Source organism: Carassius gibelio, chromosome B5 (genome assembly GCF_023724105.1).
Source record: "Carassius gibelio isolate Cgi1373 ecotype wild population from Czech Republic chromosome B5, carGib1.2-hapl.c, whole genome shotgun sequence".
Taxonomy (NCBI): Eukaryota; Metazoa; Chordata; class Actinopteri; order Cypriniformes; family Cyprinidae; genus Carassius; species Carassius gibelio.
Window position 1 is genome coordinate 39,761,908 of NC_068400.1, and position 24,969 is coordinate 39,786,876.

The 24,969-nt window shown below is 36.1% G+C and overlaps 1 protein-coding gene across 3 annotated transcripts; it reads left to right on the forward strand.

Moving 5' to 3' along the window:
* Positions 1-12,598: 12,598 nt before the first annotated feature.
* On the forward strand, positions 12,599-23,860 carry LOC127957092 (protein transport protein Sec24C; the record flags this gene model as incomplete). Of its 3 annotated transcripts, XM_052555469.1 has the most annotated exon segments (20): positions 12,599-12,797; positions 12,871-12,911; positions 13,622-13,877; positions 13,968-14,041; positions 14,867-14,935; positions 15,044-15,155; positions 16,294-16,421; positions 16,635-16,770; positions 16,867-16,970; positions 17,826-17,938; positions 18,032-18,223; positions 18,320-18,410; positions 18,506-18,610; positions 18,708-18,875; positions 20,546-20,642; positions 20,913-21,061; positions 21,218-21,356; positions 22,038-22,159; positions 22,645-22,824; positions 23,663-23,860. In XM_052555469.1, coding segments are annotated over 18 exon segments (2,412 nt in total), but the record flags the coding sequence as incomplete, so codon positions are not given.
* Between the last annotated feature and the right edge of the window lie 1,109 nt (positions 23,861-24,969).

Below are 24,969 nucleotides of genomic sequence, written 5' to 3' on the forward strand. Positions count from 1 at the left end.
AGAGAGAGAGAGAGAGAGAGAGCACAAACACATCGCCCCTGAGGGAAATTCCTCCCTCCCTTGCTTTCTCCATCTCTCTCTCTCTCTCTCTCTCTCTCTCTCTCTCTCTCTCCTTTCTCTGTATCTAGCCCCCCTTCTATCATCCATACTATAGCTCTGCCGCTTCCCCAGCCGCTCTCTCTCTCTCTCTCTCTCTCTCTTTTCTCCATACTGTTTGATTTGTTTCATCGTCTTTTCACATCCAAATACATGAACTCATTCTTCACTTTGTCTCCAAATCTCATTTTTTTCCTCTTCATATCCCACGTTCAGAACAGCCTGTTTCTTTTTCAGCTCTCTGTTTTTCTGTTCAAGGGCTTTGGAATGTATTTGCCCCAGAAAATCCCCAAAACCATGAATAACTTACAGGGTGCTGGCTCACAGACACACAGGGCGCAAATAGATGGGCAGCACGTATAGCTCGAGTGTCTGTTAGTCTCCAAAAGTACAGCACACATTCACTGTATGACGGTATATTACTCATGCTGGAATAATAATTGTGTGTGATGCAGAAAGTACTTTTGGAGTTTTTTTTCTGCATGTGTTGTGAATAAAACATAAAAGGATTTTTGACGATTCTATAAACTTGACTGTGACTGGTCATCATGAGTTGTAGTATATATATATATATATATATATATATATATATATATATATATCATGTAATAAATCAAATAACAATCTAATAATAATACTAACATATAAAATCATACCAAATGGGTATCAGGTGTTATTGTTATTGTTATTGTTTTTTTTAAATGTACATTTATAAAAATCGAAGAGAATATGAATATTACACTTTTCAGTCTAATAATGGATAGCTTTTCTAGCTTCTTTAGCAGGAAACTTTTTGGTTTGGTTTGGGTTTTTTAAACTTTTTTTTTTTATCAGGGGGGAGCAGGAGCTGTAATATTAAATTTACAGTTTCAAATGTATTTTCATTTACACATTACATAATATTCTAACCTTTTTGAGACTTTTCACTAAAGGTCTAAATGAAATCTTTTGTATATAATTGACCTAGTATGTGATGCTAAGAGTTTGCAAAGATCATGAATGTGAATGTAAATTAAAATTCTTCCTATGAAATGACTGCAGTACCTCTCTGCCCGGGTTTGACTTCACCTTCCTTCACTTTCGCTGAGGTGTCAGTCGGATTATGGATTACTACGGAGTCTTAGTTATTATCTCTCTCACCCATATGAGCAGTAATATAGTGTGAAGGGAAGGGGTTGAGAGTTTAAATGAAGACCTCCTGCTGGTTAAGATCTCAGAACGCACACCCCCTCCTCCCTCAATCCCCATATTTGGGTTCCTGCATCTCTGCTTGCAGACCTGGGGGGGGGGCAGTACTATGTGATGTCGCACCATGAGGGGGTTGAGTTTGTCTCCCGCTTTCCTCTTTCTCTTTTGAGACATCCAGAGCTCCACAAACCCCCAGCCTTGTTAGCAAGCGTGTCTGATATGGCCCTTTCACTGTGTGTCTCACACATTTTTCTTGCACTTTCTTGCAACTGTACAGAGCCTTGCGTCAGCTGTGATCACAGTCTTCCTTCATATTTCTTTTACTTTTTTATCTCTCTTTCTCGCTATACAGAGAACACTGTGTTGAATTCTGTCTCCCTCTCTGACATCATGATCTTCATCCTTGCCATTTCTCCCTTTCAGTGAGATGCGTATCTTCCATGAATTCTGAATTTCTCTTCCTTCATTAAAGTTTCTCCTCTGTAGGCTGGGTTTAGAGGAATCAGAGGGGGGTCAGACCACAGACTCACAGAGGGTGGCCGTTCTTCAGGTTCGGCCTTATTTGTGGAGTTCCACAATGTTCCTCTTATGAATCTTTTGTACATTCGTCTTGGCCTGGCTGGCTAAAGATTAAAAGGCAGGCTTGAGTTCTAAAAATAGCATTGCATGGCTGTCAGTCAGGTTTTCACTCTATTTGTCTGTTTTATTCTTTTCATTCAGTTCTCTTAATTCATACAATATATATATGAATGTCAGAATGTCTTTTATTTGGTCAATACAATGATAGCAGAGTGTAAGTTGTTGATGCTATTGAGCTCACTTTCCTGCAGAAAATTCTCAGAAATATAATTAAGGGCTCTTATTTTGCAAATAAAAGCTTGCCGTGAAATGATGGACTGCTCACCCAAAAATAAAAATTCTTAAATTCATTTATTCACCATCATTATGTCCAAAACCATATGATTTTCTTTCTTCCATCGAGCACAGTAGATGTTATTTTGCTCTGTCAGTGTAAGTGAATGGTGACCAAAGGCTGTCGAAGCAGTAGCCCTATGACACATGCCACTATACTGTATTTCAAGTTTAAATGTAAATTTCAAGACTAAAGTTGTTGTTTGTGGCTATTGCGGCACATTATGAAAACATGAGAATCTCTGTTTTGTTTTTTTTGTAAAGAAATGATGTCAGAGCTGGTATGATACCTCTTGACGTTTCATATTTAAATAGGCATGAATGTTATTTCAGGGTCCCAGACGGTGTAGGAATGTGAACATCAGGTTGCCTGTGAAAATAAACAATTAATAATGCAAGTCGGGATACAACCTTTAGACAACATGTCTTCTTCATCACCCACATAACCAAGATACCAAGGTACCAAGGTACTACAAGTTCACCATTCAAACACAGATAAAACTTCACAAGTTCATGTGTTCCCATTCAATGCTTTAAGACATGGACTATCAAATAATTAGATCCTGAATTTTTTCTTTTCTTTTTGATAAGAGCATCTTATAATGACCATTTTTTAAATACATAATGGAAGTGAAATGGAAATGTGTTTGCATTCAGCTTGTAGCTTTGAAGCTTTTAAGAACGGATGTAAAAGCACATATTTACGTTATAACTAAAAATGTAAGAGTTATATGGGTGCTTTTGTTTTTTTCTTAAAGGCATTATGAGTGTTTATGATATAAATGAATTATCTAGATATAAAGGTGACATGCAAGAAAAAGTTATAAAAGAAAATCACATTTTACACGTGATTGATGGTATGATTAATGGTTAATGTGTTGTTGAGTAACTCTTTGAGATGTATGGTTCCTTTCAGTGTCAACATCAATTTATGGCATATGAAAATAAAAGCAGGAGAACTGCAAAAGGGAACAGTAAAACGGTATCTCTTCACTCTTGCATTGTAATGATTACCATACATTATACATAGCAGAGACTTCTGGTATCTGCTTGTTTTTAAAAGGATGTGCTGCTCTTTTACAGCCTGCTGTATGTGCATTAGCAGGACAGTCGTAAAATCTCTGCTTGCATTGCACTGCCGACCAAATGTGCAGGGCAACAATAAAGAAAAAAAAAATTGTAAATGCGGTACGGTTTACTTTCCTTTGAGACAATGGGCCTCATAAATAACATGACTGAATAAACTTATGCTTAAATTTCTTTTTCAAAGGAAGCATCAGAAATGGGACAATAATGTCTGCATCGCTGACTCAGTAAGGATCATTTCTGCTCATGCTAGTGCACTGATTGTTCCCAAGGGACCAGTGCATGCCATAATGTAATAGTAGCATAGCATACGCACACATTAACTTACAATGTGGTGTTATGAAACTTTCTAAAAGGATTTGCTAAAAATGTTCTATAATGTAAAAGCTAGCTAATGCTACGTTGTACCTCAAATAGTCCCCCAGCATTTGACTAACTCATTCAGAGGGTTTCAATGGCAAACATTAACGCATGTAGTTTTTTTATTGTGATTATATACAAAATAAAATACTGTTCTTTTGATATAAGCTGGATTCAACACTTTAAATCTGGTTTAATTAGGTTTTGCAGTTCACGTTCGGTTCTGTTAAAGGAACAGTTCACCCAAAAATTTTAATTCACTGAAAATATGGGAATATCTGTTTACAGTTGTAGATTTGTTCTTTTTCAGAACTGTACAATTAACAGACTTTTACTGTAAAATTACATGAAATGTCTGTTTTTTTCCATTTCCGCAAAACCAGAACTTATTGTGAACCTGTAACAGCTTTTTTTCAATAATGTTTTTACAGCATTTTACATTTAAAAATGCACACATTTTTTACTGTAGGGCCCCCTTCCTCAAATCTTGCCATGGAGGTCCAATGCACTGCAGAGGTTCGCTCCAACCCTGATCAAAGTCACCTGTCTGCGATTTTCGAATGATCCCAAAGACATTGATTGACACTGATTAGCATGCTCAGGTTTGATTAGGGTAAGAGCTAAACTCTGCAGGAAAGTGGATCTCGAGGTCCAGATTTGAGGATCCCTGCTGTAGGGCATCCAAGATCCAAGTCTTCATCGGAACAGATTTTAGCATTACATCACTTGCTCACCAGAGGATCCTCTACAGTGAATGGGTGCCATCAGAATGAGAATCTACACTGCAGTCTGTCAGTTACGTCATGTCTTGTGAAGCAAAAACCTGTGTTTGTTTAAATATGTATTTTTTCTATATAAAATGTCAGCACTATTGCACTATTTACCTGACACAATTAACCATTCACTAATACTGGCTATGGAAAGCAGGAGGTAAACCTAATTTCATTTCAAAGAGGTGTCTGTGTATGCTTTCTATTGATCGTAGCAGCAGTAATTCCTCAAAAGGTGGAAGAGTTTCATAACCAGGCACACAAGCGGACGTTTGGTGTATCAAAGAGCTGATTCAGGTGTCTGAGCTGCAGATGTGCAGTGATGCTGTACAGTACAGATCAGGATCGTCTACTGCATCCTGAACAAACAAGCACTTGTATATGACCTGCGTGACAGGGAACTGACCACAAATGGTCTTCAGCAATGATTTTTCAACTGCAGTAATGTGTTCTTTCATGCACAATGTATTTTTGCACAATTTCCCCTGAGGGATTGATAAATTTAATCTCGATGTCAATAGCCATGTTGATTATTTTAATCTTCATTCCATTCCAGTTTACATGTTTTAGCATCCAAGAATAATTGTTTCATGCCAGTTGAGTGAGTTTTCATTAGCAATATGACGAGGAAGACTGTGGTGGTGTTTGTAAACCTAAAATCATCTCTTCTCTGGAGAACGACATGCTGAGCTTGTTATTGCATAAAGTTGGAGGCAAGTGCACAGGGCTGGTCCTCAGATGAACAAGCCCCAGGGCAATCAATGGACAATAAGCTAATAGGAAGCTTATAGTGCTAGGCTAATAGTTTCTGCCAGAAGACATCAGATAACAAGTGTTTCATTTACTGTAATAAAAGTAGTGAAAATGTTATCGAAGTTTTGTTGCAGTCTAGTTTTTCCCCTCTGTACCAGACACATGCTGCTATCAAGCGGCGGACCTTTATGTTAAGAAATGAACAGGTTGTGCTGAGGGAAGGGGGTAGACTTGCACACCTGTGTGCAGATGTGACTAATTACCTTGTATGTGTGAGAGTCTGTGGTTTCTTTCTCAGGAGAAAAAAAGCCATTTGGACGATGAGAAGCGCCTGTTCCGCTGCTCTGTCACTGGGGCCGGTGCGAGGGGCACTGGACAATTACCACAAGTCACACGGCATCACCTCAATCAGAAGTGGCCTGGAGCGGCACGCTTTCCTGTGGCTCTATTTCTGGGATGGTGGAATAAAAGGTGATACATGCAACGTCCTATCAGTGACATCCTTTCTGCCAGATACATACACATGTCATCTTATATTTGTCTTATTTCAGATTTATTTAAGTTAAAGAAAAACATTTTAGTTCTAGTTAACAGTAACAACACTGATGACAACAAACTATAATGTCACACTGCTTTTGTAAGAAAGAAAGCGAAAGAAAGTGGGAGTTGTTGTGCATGTGTAAAAAGAAAGCGTACGAGAGGAATAATGAAAGCGAGAGAATTGTCAAGAGCATCAGTGTGTAATGCTAACGGGCACCATTCCCCTTACAGAAATCTAATGAGTTTTCATCAATCATCTCATTTATTGCTTCATTTAGGAGATTTGATAAGGAGACTGTGAGTGTTTGTGTTAAAATCAGTCATCTCAGTCCTCCTCTGTTTCTCTGGTTCCTTCACACTGAAGCCCCTAGACCTCTCATGGACGTCATTTTGGAGCCCCTACAAGGACACGGCCCCACACTGGAACAGGTCTACTGGGGAAATGTGTGAATGTGTGTGTGTGTGTGTGTAATCGAAAGGGCGGTATTAGATCCATCATATTACAAACCGGTTAGAAGGGTTTTCATACACATACACAGGTTTTCAGTTTGTATATATTTGTGCATGTGTATTTATGAGACGTTTCAGTCAAGCACACTTAATGTTTATTTTTATGTAGTATTGGATCTTTTTTTTTCTGAGAAGACACTACACAGCTACTCAAAACAACTGCTGTGGTAGCACAAAATGCTAATGCAATCCCCAAGTCACCAAATCATAAATTCTCTCTCCCAACCATCAAAGGTTTTCAGAAATCCCTAGCAAACACATAAACAACCCACAGCTTGTGTGGATGTGTGTGGTTATGCATGTGTATAATAAAGACAGACTGACATATGAAGAGAGAGAGAGAGAGAATGAGAGAGAGTCTGCTTTTGATAAGAGAACATAGGCATGTGTCACATACACCAGCCTTCCCTTGAAGATTAGCTCGGGGAGGGTAGGGGGTAAACCATGCAATCGTTTTTTCATCATGTGACTTTACAGGGAATAAAAGAAAGAGAGAGTCCCAGATTCAGAATGAGACAGACGCTACGACTGACCTAAGAATCCCTTCATCAATGACACTTAACAGTATGTTCTTAATGAAGCGCTGTAGCTTGAAACGTTCCAAAAGTCTTTTTGTGTTTCGGGGGTGAATGGGGTCTAAACCAGACAATTGCATTTTAGTGATGCTAACTAATGCAGGCTTTTAACCAGAAGTACTAAACTATGACATATAACTTCTATTGCATTGCTTGTGCTGTGGACATGTATAATAGCTTGAATTATACAGCTTAAGCAATCTAAGCTACACTAACAAGCTTACAATAGAGACGTTGGGGTTTGTTCTGGTACACAGTCACCTACAGTAGCAACCAGCTATGCTAATGAATGCATATCTATATGTTAACAATGTCTCAGAATGTTTGCAACCATATATTAGTCTTCTGGCAAACACTCAGGATTGAGTTCAAGTCTAAGTGTTGCTTGAAAACTGCAATTCTTGACCTTGAGTGGTTCGTATGGACTCCTGCATGAACTAACCAAGAACTGCATTGTGTAAACCAGTACAGGTGCCTATGTTCTCTGGAGGAGAGAAAGAGAGAGAACAAATGTACTGCTGAAGTGCTCACTTTTAGAACAATAGATTTGTCCTTGGCCTAGATGTGCCATTACTCAAATCTCCCCACAGGTGAAACCATACATCCATTTAATATAAAACTCTCACATGTCACAGTCTAGTGATTTAGGGCAGTCAAGCTAAGTCAAAGTGTTTATTTGTCCCTTTCAAGGAAAGTCAGTTCAGTCGGTGGCCATATTTTCAACACCTCCAAGAAGCAATACCTACAGTATCTACTTGGATGAGGAAATCATTTAAAAAACTCATCCAGACAATTTTTCCATTTCATTCCAAAGTGTTTCTTTGCAGTCTATTATTTGGATTTTCATGAATTAGCCAGTTAAAGATAACAATATTCAGAATGTATGAATGTATTCAAATTAATGAAACCATTTTAAGACATTTTCTATTCATTTGTAAGCATTTAAATAAAATTCTTCATTTAACAAACCAATTTTAGACATTTTTGTCATGTCATTTATTGGAAATTGAGCATGAATTAAATATATTTTAAGACCTGTAATTTTCCATGTTTTCTAAGTGGTATAATCAGGTCCCTGGTGCATCTACCAACTCAGAAAATGTGAAAAAGAACAAACCAGTAATTTAGACTAATGTGTTTTTTGACAGAGTATCTGAGGTAAGAGCTGTAAAGACACATAGCTTTATACTTGAAAAGGGGCAGGGAGAGGCAGCTCATTTGCATTTAAAGATACATGCATGAAAACAGTGTTGTTGTTTTTTTGTTGCTTCCACTCAAAATAGGCATTGTCAAAACAATTTTATAAATGATCTGTGGAGTATTTAGAGTTGAAATTTGACAGACACATTCTGAGGACACATGACACTTATATTACATTTTGTAAAAAGATTCAAAATATGTGTCCTTTAATATTCAGCCATGAAAGTGGTTTACCTCACTCACTCCTATACCATTATCCTGTAGTGAATCATTGTTTATGGGGCTCCTGAAAGGAACTGCCAATATTTGTCATCTACTTTGTTGAACATTTACTAATTAAATTAATTAAATCAATAACTTCCCCATGATTTGGAATTGTTTTTGACATGTTTTGCTGACTACTAGCAGCCAGTATAGAGGGCAGGTTACTCTCTTAAAGCTCTTTTTAGGGCTTATTTAGGGAAGAGGCTCTCAGCTGAACTATTAGACCAGTGGGCTCCCCTGCTCTGTTAGAGTAAAGAGTGAGTTCAGAGAGCAGCAGGTTACATACAAACTAAAGTCTTCTGGGATTGAGCTTGGAGCCGTTGTCAGGCGCCCCAGTCAGCAGGGAGTCTGTCTCTGTCATCACATGCACATGTGTGGAGCATGAGCCTTTTGACAATGTGTTTGCATGTTTGTGTTTGATTATGCTTGTGTGCACCTCTGTGTGCTTCACATTTCCATTTCCATATTCTGCTTGTATTTGCTGTGCATTTACATGTGATGTAACTGAAAGTGCACATCACTATGTGTGTCGTCGTGCTTTGTGTCTGTTTTCAGGTTCATCTAATTGTCAGGTCCTGGATGGTGGCCTGGTCCCTCGTGGTAAAAGCTGTTGTTTGCTTGGTGCATCTGTCGTTCTGTATGTCTCTCCAGACAACTCTCACAACACGAGAGCTCTCTGTTACCTTCAAACAAACAGTGCAGCTTCAGAGTGACAAACTCTATCTCTCTACAGTTAAAGACCATTATTTCATCTGACATCATATTTCAGGCGGTCCTCACTTTTTCCCATGGCTGATTTTGTTCCACCACTTCTGAAACCACTTGCTGCAAGGATATATATATATATATATATATATATATATATATATATATATATATATATATATATATATACAGTAAATGATACAGAAGTAGCATCGCTACAAAAAATGCACTTTGCTTTTGAAAGGGTATTATATTATAATATCATATCTTGTAATTATTGTTTACATTTCAGTTTTGACTTGTAAACATAAATTCTCTTCACAACATACAATATAAATATCAGTTGCAATTCAAAAGCTTGATTTATGTTTTAATTAATACGTCTAATTAGCAATGATGCATAAAATAGCTCAAAAATGGGAGTGGAGAGAAAATATTACAAAAGATTTCTATTTCAAATAAGGGCTGTTCTATTTAATTTTCTTTAGATTCCTGAAAAATGTATCATGGTTTCCACAAATATATAAAGCAGCATGACATTTTTCAACATCGACAATAATAAGAAATGTTTCTGGAGCACCAAATCCGCATATTAGAATGATTTCTGAAGGATCAGGTGACACAGATGACTGAAATAATGGCTGCTGGAAATTCAGCTTTGCCATCACAGGAATTTATTAAAACATATTTAAATAGAAAACAGTTATTTTAAATTGATTTTTTTCACAATGCTGTTTTACTTTTGATCAAACTGAGTCTTGGTGAGGATAAGAGGCTTTAAATAAATAAATACATAAAAAAGTTAATGACTGCAAATGTTTGAACACTAGTGTAGTTTAACATTTGATGACCTCCCTCAGAACTGTCCCCTCCAGCTTTAAAAAAAAACGAAGACACCCTTGACACTAATTGTGAAGTGGGTTCTTAGTCACATAGTGTGTACTTGAAGCCTAGTCTTCTAGACTAGCGCACTTTAATCATTTTATAAAAGCCTAATCACTTCAGTTCATGGCTAATGCTGTAAAAGTGCTTTGAGAACACTGTCATCCCAAAAGCAGCATTATCGCCTGCTGTTACTGCACGAAATCTGTGGTGGCCTTTGTTTAGAACTCCCTTTGTACCTAAACGCACACTAATGAATTATTCATTTGAGAGATTTACCATAATGGTTTGATGTGAAGTGGCTTTTCATTGTTCTCCATCCATTTTTTCACTCTTTATTTTGTAAGAATACTAGGAATTGTATGAATAGCTTTGCATATTTGCAGTATGATTTTCCATATAGAGCAAAGAAGGATTTATACATACTGTAATAATGCTGCCTGTAAAGATAGCTTGTTTTGGTCAAAGTTGCATTGGGCTAAATGAGTAGTGTTTTCAGACTACATGTACTTTTAGGTTGTCGGTTTCCATTTAAATTTTTGTGTTTTAGTATTGTTATTATTATTTTACGTGTTCTTGTCATTTTTAATATTGCTATTTAGCTGACATTTATTTTTATTACAATTTTAGTTGTAGTAATTTTGGCACTTATTATATTTCACTTAATTTCCAAAGCAACATCTTTCATTTTTTTATTTTTTAGGTTACATTTTTTTTAAATCTAATATAATATTTATTTTAGACACTGATGAAATCCTTGCATGATAAGGATGCTAACTTAGATAGCTGCCTATGCAGACCATAGTAAAGCTTTTGGATTTTGTTGAGGTGAACATGAGAGTGAATGTGTCACCTCTGTTATTATTTTTTGTTAATATAGATTTTAGTGTTAAAATAGAAATGGTAAGACGATGAAGAGAGAAAGAGAGTTATGAGTATACGCAAGTCAGTTGCTCGTTCCTTTTAAGGAAATGGCCTGGTATACTACAAAGATTTACCGTTATGGAAAGATTCAGGAGTAATGGCCAAGATATTACTGTACACCATTTATTTTTATAACGGCAGTAAATCATGTGGTATTTATGCCTGAGTCCTCCTCTTCTCTCTGAAGAGTGTGTGTGTGAAGAGGACAGCATGGAGTCAGTAGCATCACTCTGAGACATGCGTCCTCTAATAGCAGGTGGGAGGTTAAGTGCTATAATAAAACTACAAGGACCATGGCGGTCACTCTTCTTGTGGCCCTCTTGTTGTGTGCCGACAGGCTTCAGCATGGAGACAACTCAAGAAAGACAACTCAAGGCTGTTATTAGCCAAATGTTTAAAGTATAAGCCAGCCCCTGTAAAAAGTGTATATTTATGCTTAATGGTGTGATTTCATATGTGTGTGTGTGCGTGCATATGTGAATGTTCTAAGCAGGTAAATTCTGAGGTGTAGTCATCAGCCCTCTTGACCTCATGAATATTACATCAGTGGACTGAGGGCATGCAGAAGAGTAGATGAAATATTTACTACCACTTCCACCTCCATTCCTGTTTTAGGCAAGTGTTTGTTCTAACTATGATGAACCACTGTGTAAATAGCTGGCCTCTATGTGCACATTAACCAATAAAAGCATGCCTGTTTTGCAAATTATTCATATATGCCGAACTGGAATTACAAACTGTCCATATGCAAAAATGTCAGGCTTTGTAAAGTAAATAAAATAATAATACTGAATATGTTTTGGTATTTTATTTGTCACGTATCACATAGATATTGCAATAAATTATAGAACAGGATTCATTACTTCAGTAAAGCATGTATATTTAAAAACACAACAACACATAGGCCTACTTAGCTATCCAACTTATTTTTCAGTGCAGAAGCAAACTGTTTTCTGTAAATGTGCGAGACTTCTGATTCATTAGCTGCTACAGGGGAAATAATTAGAAGAATATCAAAGTACAGAAAACTGTGAAACTGTTAGAGCTACAAACCAGTGTGTTTATAATTAAGACATATTAAAATAACATGGCAATAATAATTATAAAAATTGCAATTTCAAGCAGCATAACAAGCTGTTTTGTACAGCTAGAATAACTGGACTCCGGAAGCCAGACACATTAAATTTACAAATGACTGTTGCCCTTCTTGCATTACAAACAAGGTTACATAGAAGAATGCTGCACATAGGAAATTGCACATTGTTCACTTATTTTGCACCAGTCATTGGTTTACATGCACACTGACAACATGACATGATCAATGTTATTTATACAATTTTCTGAATTTCTTCTTCATCACAGAAAAATTATGGACTATGGAAGTGGTAGGACCAAAAAACAAAAACACAAAAAAATGTGGCTGAGATAAAGGGTGGTATAAGATTCACTAAAGGGTTAATGCAGTATGTGTGCATAAAATATGCTGTATTAAAAACTGTATTTATCCAAAATAAATAAGGTATCATCTAAGCACAGTGATTGTGTGGTGTAGCATTTAGAGGATTTATATTAATATGGAAGTTTTAATTTACAGACTCCTAGTTTGGAATGTCTGTAACTGAACTGAGCACTTGAAATAAATAAATAAAAAACTAAACTTTTGTATAACATTTTGCATTTGTAGATTCTATTGATGTTGGTCATATTAATTTTAGAAAATATTTTGTAACATTAAATACATCTATTCATACGTATATGAGTCCTTGTTTGTCTCTGGCGGAAGTGTTTGGTGACGCAGTTCTGCCACCTTGAGGTCATCATCATGATATTACAACTACAATTTGGGTGAGACGTATTCACTGTGCGCACAGTACAGGCTTTGATAACGGTGTGCTTTTATTACGGAAGACGGAGGGCTTTTGGAAATATTGAAATGCAATGTTTATGATGTTAATATCTATGCGTACTGAGGTTTCTACCATCTGAGCAGTGACGGAGCTGAAGACTGACACATTAGAAATGTGATCTGACGGTATCCATGCGACGGCTTTCTGCATCAATACCCGTATTTCCGTACTAATACCAGCTATCTCTCTCAATTTCAGGTCGACTCTTGCTGAAATCTCCTAGCATGAAGCATCGCATGGTAAAAATTCATTTTCTCAGTACCGTGGAATCAAATACATTCAGAAGGATGCGCGCATTTATACCGGAGTGACGTGATGCACGATCAGCTGATCACTGTTCGACAGGATGACTGACATATAAATAGACCGAGTTCTTATGTAAATAAAGAAGCTTTTTAATAAAATTTTTGCATCATGCATGCCAGAAAGGTTACAGTTTGCATACTGTTTTTTTGGTCTTAAGAGATTATCATTCAGTTTTATGAAATATGACCCTGGTCCCCGGACCACAAAACCAGTAATAAAACCTTTTTTTTATTGATATTTATACATTATCTGAACGCGGAGTAAATACGCTTTCCATTGGTGTATTGTTTGTTAAGATAGGATAATATGTGTCTGAGATACAACTAGTCATTTTTAAAATCTGTAATCTGAGGGTGCATAATACTGAGAAAATCGCCTTTAAAGTTGTCAAAATGAAGTTCTTAGCAATGCATAATACTCATCAAAAATTAAGTTTTGATCTATTTACGGTAGGAAATGTACAAAATATCTTCATGGAACATGATCTTTACTATACCAATTTTATTTAAAATTTAGAATTATAATTTTGACCTATTCTGTGTGTTTTTGGCTGTTGCCACAAATATCCCTGTGCTACTTATGCTCCAGAGTCACAAGTAAAAAGGAATGACTTTGCTCTGTAATGTTGTCTTTGATTATAAAGGTCAATTGAATTGGTCATAGAATGGAGTTTCCTGCAGTAAACCACAGCTGTACACATCCACCAGCACAGCCATGGGCCGGACAGAGTCCCAGGACCCCAACCATGCCTCCACCCAGCTGTCCATTTCCTTCATATCACTATCCAAACTTGAACCCAGATCAGCAGAGTGTGACCCCCATGACCCACATGACAGAAACCACAGCAGGCCATCGGCCTCAGTCGCTGTACTGGGACTCCTCACAGCAAAGCTACCAGGGTAAGTATAATACATCTTCAGTTATACATCACAATCTATTGCTGTCTCATGGAAGAAAATGCTAACACTTTTGATCCTGTCTTACTGCAGGAGTGTTAAAGCCTGTTCCTGAGATTACAAATATGAAAAATCAAGGAATGCCACAGAGAAGCGTATCATTACCAGTAAGTGCATGACAGTGTATTGGAGATCGGGGGGTTATTGGACCTTTTCTTTTTCTTTTTTTATGTCATATTTCAGGGAACATTTTCTCTTTTTTTTCAAACTAATTAAAATCCTATTCTCGTTATTTCTATAACATATATGCATTTAGCAGACGCTTTTGCCCTAAGTGACTTACAGTGCATTCAGAATATGCATTTATTTTTTACCAGTATGTATGTTCCCTGGGAAGTGAACCCACAACCTTTTGCGCAGCTAACACAATGCTCTACCACTGAGCCACAGCAACTCATTGTATTTTACCCTGTAATCATACATAATTTAGCTGTCCCAGATTAATATGCATTGAAACCAAAATTCTCACTGTAATACTACATTGTTATGAAACATGATAATATATATATATATATATATTTTTTTTTTTTTTAAGTAAAATACAATAAAATCAATTAAAACAAATAAGTCTACTAGTGAAAGTGTAAGCATCTGTCATTATGGTGAACTTTTAGCACTAATTTAGTGATTTGATAAATATAACAAAATGGTCATTAAATAAAACAATTAGAGTTCTGGAAATTCAGAAATATCTAAATTAAAAAGTCAAAACAATCACAATTCTTTTCCCCAGACAGAGTGAACTTTAATGAGTAAGAGCTCTTTAAGTGTCATCAGTATGGCTTGGGTGTGATTGATGAAAAGTTAGGATGTGGTAGAAATTTAGTGTTGCATTTGCAGTCTTTTTGAATTGACTCAGGCTCATGTATTATACAAGCAAGATCTGTATTGAATTTACTGAAGGATCACTTTCTTTTCCTCTCTTTTGTCAGACGAGTCCAGTGTCAAATTCTAAGACAGAGTCTCGGTACGGCCTGGATCCTCAGCTTCTACCCAGTGTGGTAAATGAACCGCCACTCTTATTCTGTAATGTTTCCATCAAGACAGCTCAGGTATCAGTATGGCTGAGTTATTTTGTCTCGGTGTCTAAATGTCTCTTAAATGTTCAGGTCCAGGTGATTAAAGAGGACAGGATCCAGTGGGAGGGGAAAGTGTTTGTTTCAGAATGCAAATCTTCAGTTCCCCCTCTCTCCTCAACACAATGCACCCTGGAGGACAGAGGTACTGTCACTATGACCCGCTTTAGCCCTCATTATCTTTTGACACCGTTCCCAAATTCACATGAAAAATAAACGTGATGCACATGGTTTTCTTGTCACAACAGCTTTTGTTGTACTTTTGTTGAAATGATTTTGACCTTAACTGACTTTCAGACAGTGATGGAGCCAGACACACAAAGGTAATGAAATATTAACAGGTGTTGTTCTTATAACGAGACATCATGATAATCTCAAACACAGCTGCTGTTTTTCACTCTCATAAATACAGCAGAGTCCTGCTGACACTAGGACAAACACACAGTATGCTTTGCATTTCCAAAACAGCTTCAGTGTTCTTTCTTTAATTAGGCTGTTTTTAAAGTAATAATATGATCCTTTTTTATTATTAATAATAATAATATAATAAATACTATTATTACTGCTACAAGCAGTAATTATGATTTAAATGCTGTTTGGCCAAATACAACATGACCTGGCACCAAAAACACTATCTACTGATGCGCATTAAAAATGAATTGTGTATTCTGATCTTTTGTATTATTATTTTTTTAATATAATAATTTAAAGGTTAACATTTTAATGCTTTGTATTGTTCCAATGTCAGTGGTATTTGAAAAAGAAAAATGTGTACAAATATAATCAAATATCATCAAAATGTACAACTACAGACCTTACTACTGCATTTTTGTTTCTCTAACCATAAATAGTCAGATCGAACCCAGTGCATTATGGGTGTTGAAGTTTCCCTACCTTTTTGGAAATAGGTAACACCACAGTTTATTTTTTTTTATTTTCTCTAATCATAAAATTACCACATTACCATAAAAACAAAATTTGTATTTCTACTGCATAATTTCTGCAGCCAAGTTTTATTAAATGCCAGTCTTGTCAGCAGTGAATTACCTCTAGTGCAGTTTGGACCTTATGAATTTCTTTATACTAATACTACTTTCGTTTTTTCCTCAAAAAAGAGTAAAAAGTTACTTTTTAAGTAAGCGGGTTGCTTTTTTGTACGAGATGTTGTAATTAAGTGTAGAATCTAGCAAAACCTTTGGTTGTTGTAAGTGAAAACAAGATATAATATTGTGCGACACAATGCATAATCACTTTTTTTTGTCATTGTTCCCTGTGCTTCCCAGGTAATGCCACAGCTCGTTTTATCCGCTGCACGTCCTACAGCTTTCCTGTGGATCCTCAGTCAGCTCAGAAGAGTCGTCTCCCGCTGGGTGCAGTCGTGTGTCCACTGGCCAGGCCGGAAAAAGGAGAAGTACGTATGGAAAAAACAGTAAACATGTATGTGGGGAGGTTTAGAATGATTATGATATCCCTTTCAAAAACATCACTTTTATTTGTCTTATTTGCTAGGATGTTATTTGTGAGTCATTCTGTCGTCTTGAGAAATCCCAATCACCTTCACATACTCTTCAGTGTTTTATTGAGTCCTGCTCTTGTAAACATGCTATGTGAATGTTTTCCACAGCGTGATGTGCCAGTTTGTGAGGCGGGAGATTGTGTTAAGGGCTGTGCACACTGCGGGGCCTTCATGAGTCCTGCTATGAGCTGGCAGGACTGCGGGCAAAGATTCTACTGCCCTTTTTGCCACAAACTCAATGAAGGTAAGTCTTGCTTGGCTTGCACTCATTCTCAATGTTCGGTTAAAGCTGTGCACACATGTCCTTCCATCTTCACTCAACTATGTATTTTTCTCATAGTGCCATGGCAGTCCTATCAGCCCACTAATCAGGGCCGCCGCGTCGACTGCGAAAAAAAACCTGAGCTCAGTCTCGGCTCATATGAGATCCTGGAAAAACAGACGGTTTTGAACTTTATTTTTCTCTTGTTTTATACTATATGTAACTGTATTTGATTAGATTACACATCAGTATTTAATAAAAATTTAATTTAGGGTTAATAGAAACAGCTAGTTCAAAGCATATAAAAAAATGGTAACACTTTAGTATAGGGTCCAATTCACACTAATAACTACTTGCTTATTAGCATGTCTATTATTAACATATTGGCTGTTTATTAGTGCTTATAAAGTACATATAATGCATGACATCCATAAGCCTACCCAATAACCTAAACTTAACAACTACCTTATAAACCATTAATAAGCAGGAAATAAGGGACTATATATATACACTACTATTCAAAATGATGAGGTCAGTAAGGTTTTATTTATTTACTTATTCATTTGGCAAGGACACATTCAATTGAAACGTGGTAGTTTTGAAACCTTGTATTTGTTAATCCAGAAAAGAAAGTATCTAGGTTTCCACAAAAATCTTAAGCAGCACAACCCTTTTCAACATTATAAATGTGCATCACATCAGCATATGAGAACGATTTCTGAAGGATTGTGTGACACTGATGACTGACGAGTAATGATGCTGAAAAATTCAGCGTTGCATCACAGGAATAATTTCATTTTAACATACATTAAAACAGAAGGCAGTTATTTGAAATTGTAATAACGTTTTACAATATTACTGTTTTACTGTAATTCTTAATAAAATAAGTGCAGCCTGTGTGAGCATAGGAGACTTATTTAAAGAGACTTACAGACTCCAAACCTTTGAATAGTAATGTACATACAGTAGTCAGCATTTATATTGATACTCGTTTTATCTAAATTGTTGACAAGCCCTGACTATGATCTACTTATCAGGGTAAAGCTGCGGTGTTGCTGCTGGCGATAGATGTGTCTGCCAGTGCGATGAGAACGGGGCAGCTAGGACACATTTGTAAGCAGATTTGTTCTCAACTGCAAGCTTTAAATGGGTAAGGGATGGTAACGTTTACAATTATTTTCACAATCATGTCCATTCCTAATGTTTGAAATCTTAGCTTGTGAATGTTGTTTCTTTGTTTTAGGCCTGAAGAAACTGAGCTATCAGATCTTCGGGTGGGTTTGATGACCTATGACAGCCGGATCCATCTGTATAACCTGAGTCCGGCTCTGTCCCGTCCTCACATGATGGTCATCACTGACTGTGAGGAGCTGGAGCTTCCTGTGGTGGAGGGCCTTCTGGTGCCCCTGAAAGACTGTAGACACATTCTTGAGAGGTTTTGAAATGGCATTTCTTCTACTAATTTAATTATCATTAAAAGAAGAGCAAAATAGTCAACAATATAGTTAACTATTGCTTTCTTCTTGGGCAGAGTTCTACAGGAAATTTTACTTTTCAACTCAGAGCCAGATAGATTTAGCTCACAGGAGCTTTCTGTTTCTGCAGGGCTGAAGATTCTCCAGGCAAGAGCCCTAATATGAGTCTTAAACATGCTGAAAAATTCAGTGTACGTGCTGCAAATGTTGATTTATAAATCTCCTGCGTCTCATTTTAAAAGGATGCAGCATCTCCAGGAAAATTATTGATATTCCATTCCTCACCTGTTTCTGAAGGCTCAAATCTGAAAAGCTCCCCAGGTTTCTTCAGCTCTAGCAAAGTGAAGGTGAATTAAAGAACATGCAGTTTTTCCACAATATTGCCCATAATGTTAATGAGCTAAAAGTGTTTTATTTATCTGCTTCCTCTTGGTTATATATTAGTCCATCTTCCAAGGACCAGATTCTTCGATCTCATTGGCTAAAGAATGTGTCAGTCAAGGCTGCAGCGTGCACATTTTTGTGTTCTCCCATCAAGAAGTGGGCGGGGCTTGGCCAGGACACATCCCTTTTCTCACAGGGGGTGGGGTCATCTGCTATAACAGTCTACAGGTAATAAATGCCTTCTGCACTCAGTCGACGTCAGTTACACCCTCATGTCCTATTATATCAGACGAAGAAAACCTTAGAGCCCAATTACTTATACTTACTTATACAAAAACAACCCTATGGCAGCCTCGAGAATTAGCCTGGAATGTCATAATGGTTTGTACTTGTTAAAAATCTCTGCTGCTAATACAAGGCTTTTGTAGACATCCTATTAACTGGAAATGTTACAAAGGGTGCCTTCCTGCTCTATCATCATAGTCCTCTGCAATTAGAGCACTGTAGTGATGGATGAAAAATGTCTGTTAAATGATAACATGACCATGAAACCATGCAACCAGATAACAGATTCAGATTTACTGGAAATGTGTAGAATCACATTTAGATTAAGGTATGTGAATATAAAACTGCAATAGACTATTTACATATGAATCCTGCTTGCTCTGTGTGTTTGTATGAAAGAATGGCGAAGATGGTTTCATGTACTACATACTGAAGTAGGTTTTTCCAGCTTCTACCGCCTCGATATGAGTACATGAACACATAAACATAACCATAACTGCTTTGAGTGTCACATTATGAGCATTTTAATATTTATTTGGAGAAAAAAAAACTAGTCATATCATATACTAACAGAAACAATAGGTCTTCACTGTAACCCGTCAAAATAAAAGTACAGTTTAACTTGAAGAAACTGTAACAGAAATATATTATTAAATCATAGTGCTACTACTACTATTAAAATGATTATTAAAACATAATTTTTTAAGGAATATTTAGCAGGAAAATTACCAGTATTTAAATTCAAGAGCAAGTATTTCTGGAAAATAAACAAATAAAATAAAATGAATTAATTAGGGTTTATTATTTTAAAATTTAATGAAAATAGAATCCAGAAAATTAATGGAACTCAGAATTTGGTAAAAATAAAACTGAATTTGTGACAAAGAAAAACACATTTCATAGGGCCTTAAAAATATATATTTTTTGAATGTTTAATAAATTACTGTTAAATTATGTATTTCATGCTTTCAGTTAATTATACATTCTTTTTTATTATTTTTTATTATTATTATTTAAACAGAGTCTAGAAAAAGAAAAAAATGGAATACAGAAAAATGTAAACAGAAAAAAATGGAATTTGGAAGATAATAAAGCGGAATTTGTGAAAAATGTAACTGATTTCATAGGGCCCTAAGCATTATACTCTCATGGTCAATATAATACTACTAGCAACCTGTCAGATGTCTTGTTTTGTGTAATGCCATTGTCACATATTCTTTTATTTCTATCTTTTCTTTATGTTTTTCTTTTTCCTCATAAGAAAAACCAGTCATCATTTTTACGTTTTTCATTGACTTTCTAGTAACAAACTATCAATGTCACAAAGAAAGTGACGTTACAGCATTAGCAACTAGTCTTTTAGCTTGGTTCTGTACACTATGTGGATTTATTGTAATCAGAGTAAATTTTTCAAGAGTGGTGTTTTCAGAATGTGACTGTCACTTCTATAAATAACTAATCTTGGACACAGATACACACTTTATTCTGTCCGCTTCTTGCTGTGTGAGAGAACCGGATTAAGCAGTCAAAAGAAGAGTGACAACCATATTTAATGTAGTGTTAACAAACTGTGTCATTTCATACTAAAGCTTTCCATGTACTTTTCTTTGCAGTCGGAGCTGGAACAGGAACGCTTCCGAGCTGATTTGAGCAGATGTGTCAATATGCAGATGGCCTTCAAAGTTCAGCTCAGAGTTTTTATCAGTAAAGGTAATTGCGTATTAAAGAATCTAGAAAGCCAGATTCTAAGAAGGTTATTACCATCTAAATGTTAAGACAGTATTTTAGCTTTGAATTCATTTTTTTAAATGCAATCAAATTAGACACAGAGTATGCTAATATAGGTTATGGTCTATATCAAGTATCAATTTATTAATAGATAGTCACTTGTTTGTAACTTGACTGCGATGCACGAGTGCCAGATGTTATTTGTAAATAGCTTGTGGGTATATTAACAGCTCAGTCGCTGTGTTTCTGCAGAGATGCGCATATCTGGTTGCTATGGCTCCTTCATCGCCGGTCCTGACTCCTGCTGTGTTGCCATGGCAGCGCTTGATTGGCGCACAGCTCTGGCATTTGAGTTCGCTCACAACAAGCCTTTGGATGAATCGAGGGGTGTAGCTATACAGGTAGTATTGATGTGATGATATAAATTATCATAAATTATTAGTCAATCTCAGATTTTGATTAATGACAGTTATCTGAGATTAATGGATGTGATTAGTAAATTAATGAGTTATTTAATTAATACACTGGTTTGATTGTCTTCTCATCTGCTTGTGTAGTTTGTGCTGTCATACAGTAGCTCCTCCGGAGAGAACAGGACACGGATCCACACCGTTATTCTGTCCGCTTCCTGTCATCCTCTAGACACCTTTAGAAGCAGCCAGGCCGAGACGCTCCTCACATTCTACTGCAAGAAATGTATTCAAAAAGATGAATATGAATCAAATACTAAAATGAAATCAAATTGTTTATATATTCACTACTGTTTAAACGTTCTGGGTCATATTTTAGAGAAATATTACTTTTATTCAGGAAGGATAAACTGACTTGTTTAAAAGTGACAGTAAAGGTGTTGTTTCAAATGACTTCTGTTTGAATAAATGCTGTTACTTTCTATTCATCAAGAGAAAATTATATTCAATACTGATATTGATTTTTTTTTTTTTTATCAAAAGCACAAAATCAGCATAATAGAATGATTTCTAAGGGATCGTGTGCCACTGTAGACTGGAGTAATGATGCTGAAGATTCAGCTTTGACATCATAGTAATAAACTGCATTTTAAAATATATTAATATGCAATATGCATTTTTGAAAATTGTGGTTATATTTCACATTATTACTGTTTTTATTGAATGTTTGATCAAATGGATATAGCCTTGGTGAACCCGCAACTTTTAGATGGTAGTGTACATATAACAGTGTACAATAATATTTTTTAAAGGACTTTGCTTATATAATCACTTATCATAAATAGCAGTGCATAATTGGTTGTTTTCATTGCACTGAGCATAGTCTTCCTTATTTTACTTCAGTTTGGTTGTTTTGACTTTATAATATTTCTAACTTTATTTTGCCGTGTGTGTGTGTGTGTGTCAGTGTATTCATTAGCACTGGAGAGTCCTCTGCAGTCCCTGCGTGAGGAGTTACAGACGGAGGTCACAGAGATGTTGGCTTGCTTCAGGAAACAAAGCTGCACTACCTCTGTGTCCCCAGGACAGGTGCGTTCTTCATGTATTTCTCTCTCATGAGCTTCATAAGACACTGGACAAGCACACGCTTTTAAATATTCGGATACTATAGAGATTTATCATACAGTTTCAGATGAAGTTATAATTTAGACATATTAAACTATGATTTGGTGATACCAATTAAAAAGTAAGGTCCTACCATTTTCCATCCAATTAATATTTCTTACCTTAATTTTTCACCTTTTTGTCACATTGCCTTTTTTTGTGCAAAAGGCCCTAGACAGTTATTAGCAACCTGTGTAATTAGAGCTTAATCAGATATTTTAGGCCCGTGAAGTCTTTTTAGGAGATGACTGACAGTCTAATACACTGAATTAATTTTACGATTCGTTAGCCTATTAATGATCCAGGCACAGATAACAATCCTAAGAAGCCATTCTAAGAGATTCCTGTTTCATTTGGATTAAAGAGTCTTGAATGTCATTCTCCTCTATGTCTCTTTCTCTGTGTTTCAGCTGGTGCTGCCTCAGTTTCTGAAAGCTGTACCTGTCTACATTAACAGTCTGCGCAAAAGTGATGTGCTGCTGCCCGGGCTGCGGAGCTCTGTACATCAGCGTCTACAGCTGCGTAGCCTCATCATCTCCATGGACACGCGGAGCACTGCTTCTCAGTTCTACCCACTTATTCTGCCTCTGGTGAGAGACAGACATCTAGAACATTCTGTTCATCCAAATTAGTCACTGAAACGAGACTGTTTCCTTGTCTGTAAGAGTTCATAATTCTCAGTTGGATTGTTATGCACATGGCAGAATTTAGAGACGCCATATTCTTCAGTACTCTAGCAATAAATTCATCTACTGTACTCTCACTCTCTATTTATAGCATTTTATTTTTTTACTTGGTAAATCAAGATTTCTGGCACCAAAGAAAGTTCAAATTAGGAATGCACAGTATATTAGTACCACACTGAATGTTGGCTGAAATTAGAAATTTATTTTTTTTAATATGTGATCTATTTTTTTTTATTTTAAAATGGTTGCATTCCTGATTTATTTAGCCATTTCTTGGTAATAGACCATATTTAAAAAAAAAAACAATTACCAAAAATAAATAAATATATATATATATATATATATATATATATATATATATATATATATATATATATGTATATGTATATGTATATGTATATGTATATGTATATGTATATATATATATATATATATATATATATATATATATTATATAATATTTTAAAAAGAAAGAAATCCAAAAAATGTCTTAAATAGACAAAATTACAAACCAATAGTGTCAAAACCAATAAAAACAGGCGACTGTACCTTTAAGGTACTACAGTACAGTACATTTAAAAGTAGCTTTTTGTGACTTGAATGGAAGATTAAAGACATGGAAGTCCACCAAACTGCACATTGTCACATTTTAATCCAATGCAAACTTCCTAAAATATTTATTCTTTCTCTCTTGACTGGATGATGACGCCACTGTCTCTGTTTACCCTTCTCACCCCTGCAGTCTGACTCTGCTGATAATGCCAACATGCCATCATTAGGGGAAGCCGTGCGCTGTACTGTCTCTAGTCTGGATCCAGGGGGTCTGTATCTCATCTTCTGCCCACTGGCACTGCTCCTTTGGGTGGGCAGCTGTGTGCCTCCTCACACTCTTCTACAGCTTTTCAACACCAACTCCTTCTCCTACCTCACATCTGGAGAGGTGAGACGGGTCACACTGAGCTGGCTTTTACATTAGCATTTAGCACGCTTTATCCGAAGTGACTGACAAATGAGAACATTTCATAGAAGCAGTTCGTCTAAGAGAGAATCTGAGGGGTGTATGCATGTCTTAAATGAAAACTTAAAAATGTAATTTCTACCATAATAGACTACTAGATAATGGGTCACTGACAAATAGTGGGTTCATGAACTATATATGGGATTAGATATACGTAGTCAGAGAATAAGTTTACCTTTCAGATCAATCTCTTTTCCTGGGATTGAATCTGATGAATCTGTCATGGGTTATTTAATCATCCATCTTCATAGTCAAGACACTATTTTAGTATTTTATATTAATTACACTTCTTTTTTAAGAAGTTTAACTCAACAAGGCTGCATTATGTTTGGTAAAGAATATAGTAATTTTGTAAAATTATATTACAGTTTGAAATAAGTGTTTGATTGTTAAGTTGTTTCTATAAAGGGAAATGCCAGTCATTACTCCACTGGTGTCATGATCCTTCAGAAATCATTCTGATATGATTATTCAGTGCTTAAAAACATCCCCTTTTATTATCAATGTTGAAAACAGTTGCTACTTAATATTTTTGTGGAAATGTATACCTTTTTTAAAATATAGGATCCTTTGGTAAATAGAAAGTTCAAACAAACAGCATTTATTTGAAATAGTAATCTTTTGTAATATTAGAAATGTGTGTGTGTGAGAGATTACCCATTCAAGGCATTTACTGCATTTTGTGTTTTGCACTTATTGTATTTTAGTGCTTTTACTTCACTTTAGTTAGGGTGACCATATGAGCCATTTTCACCAGGACGCGTCCTTGCCAGGATTTCTATATTGCCTAAAACATCCAAAGTAGTTTGACCAATAACATGCAGGTATGGTACATAATCAACCAATCGTGGCGTGTGAGAAGGCGAGATTTACAGAGAACGATCAAAGCAATGCAAATACACGTACATGTTAGGTGGTTCATTCAACTCGAAGCGTCGCTGTACCAAGAGAGTGATTTTAATGCATAAAGAGCCGTTTGCTCTGCTCTCTATAGCTCTTATGAATGTCATACAATGATCGTTCTGCACAGC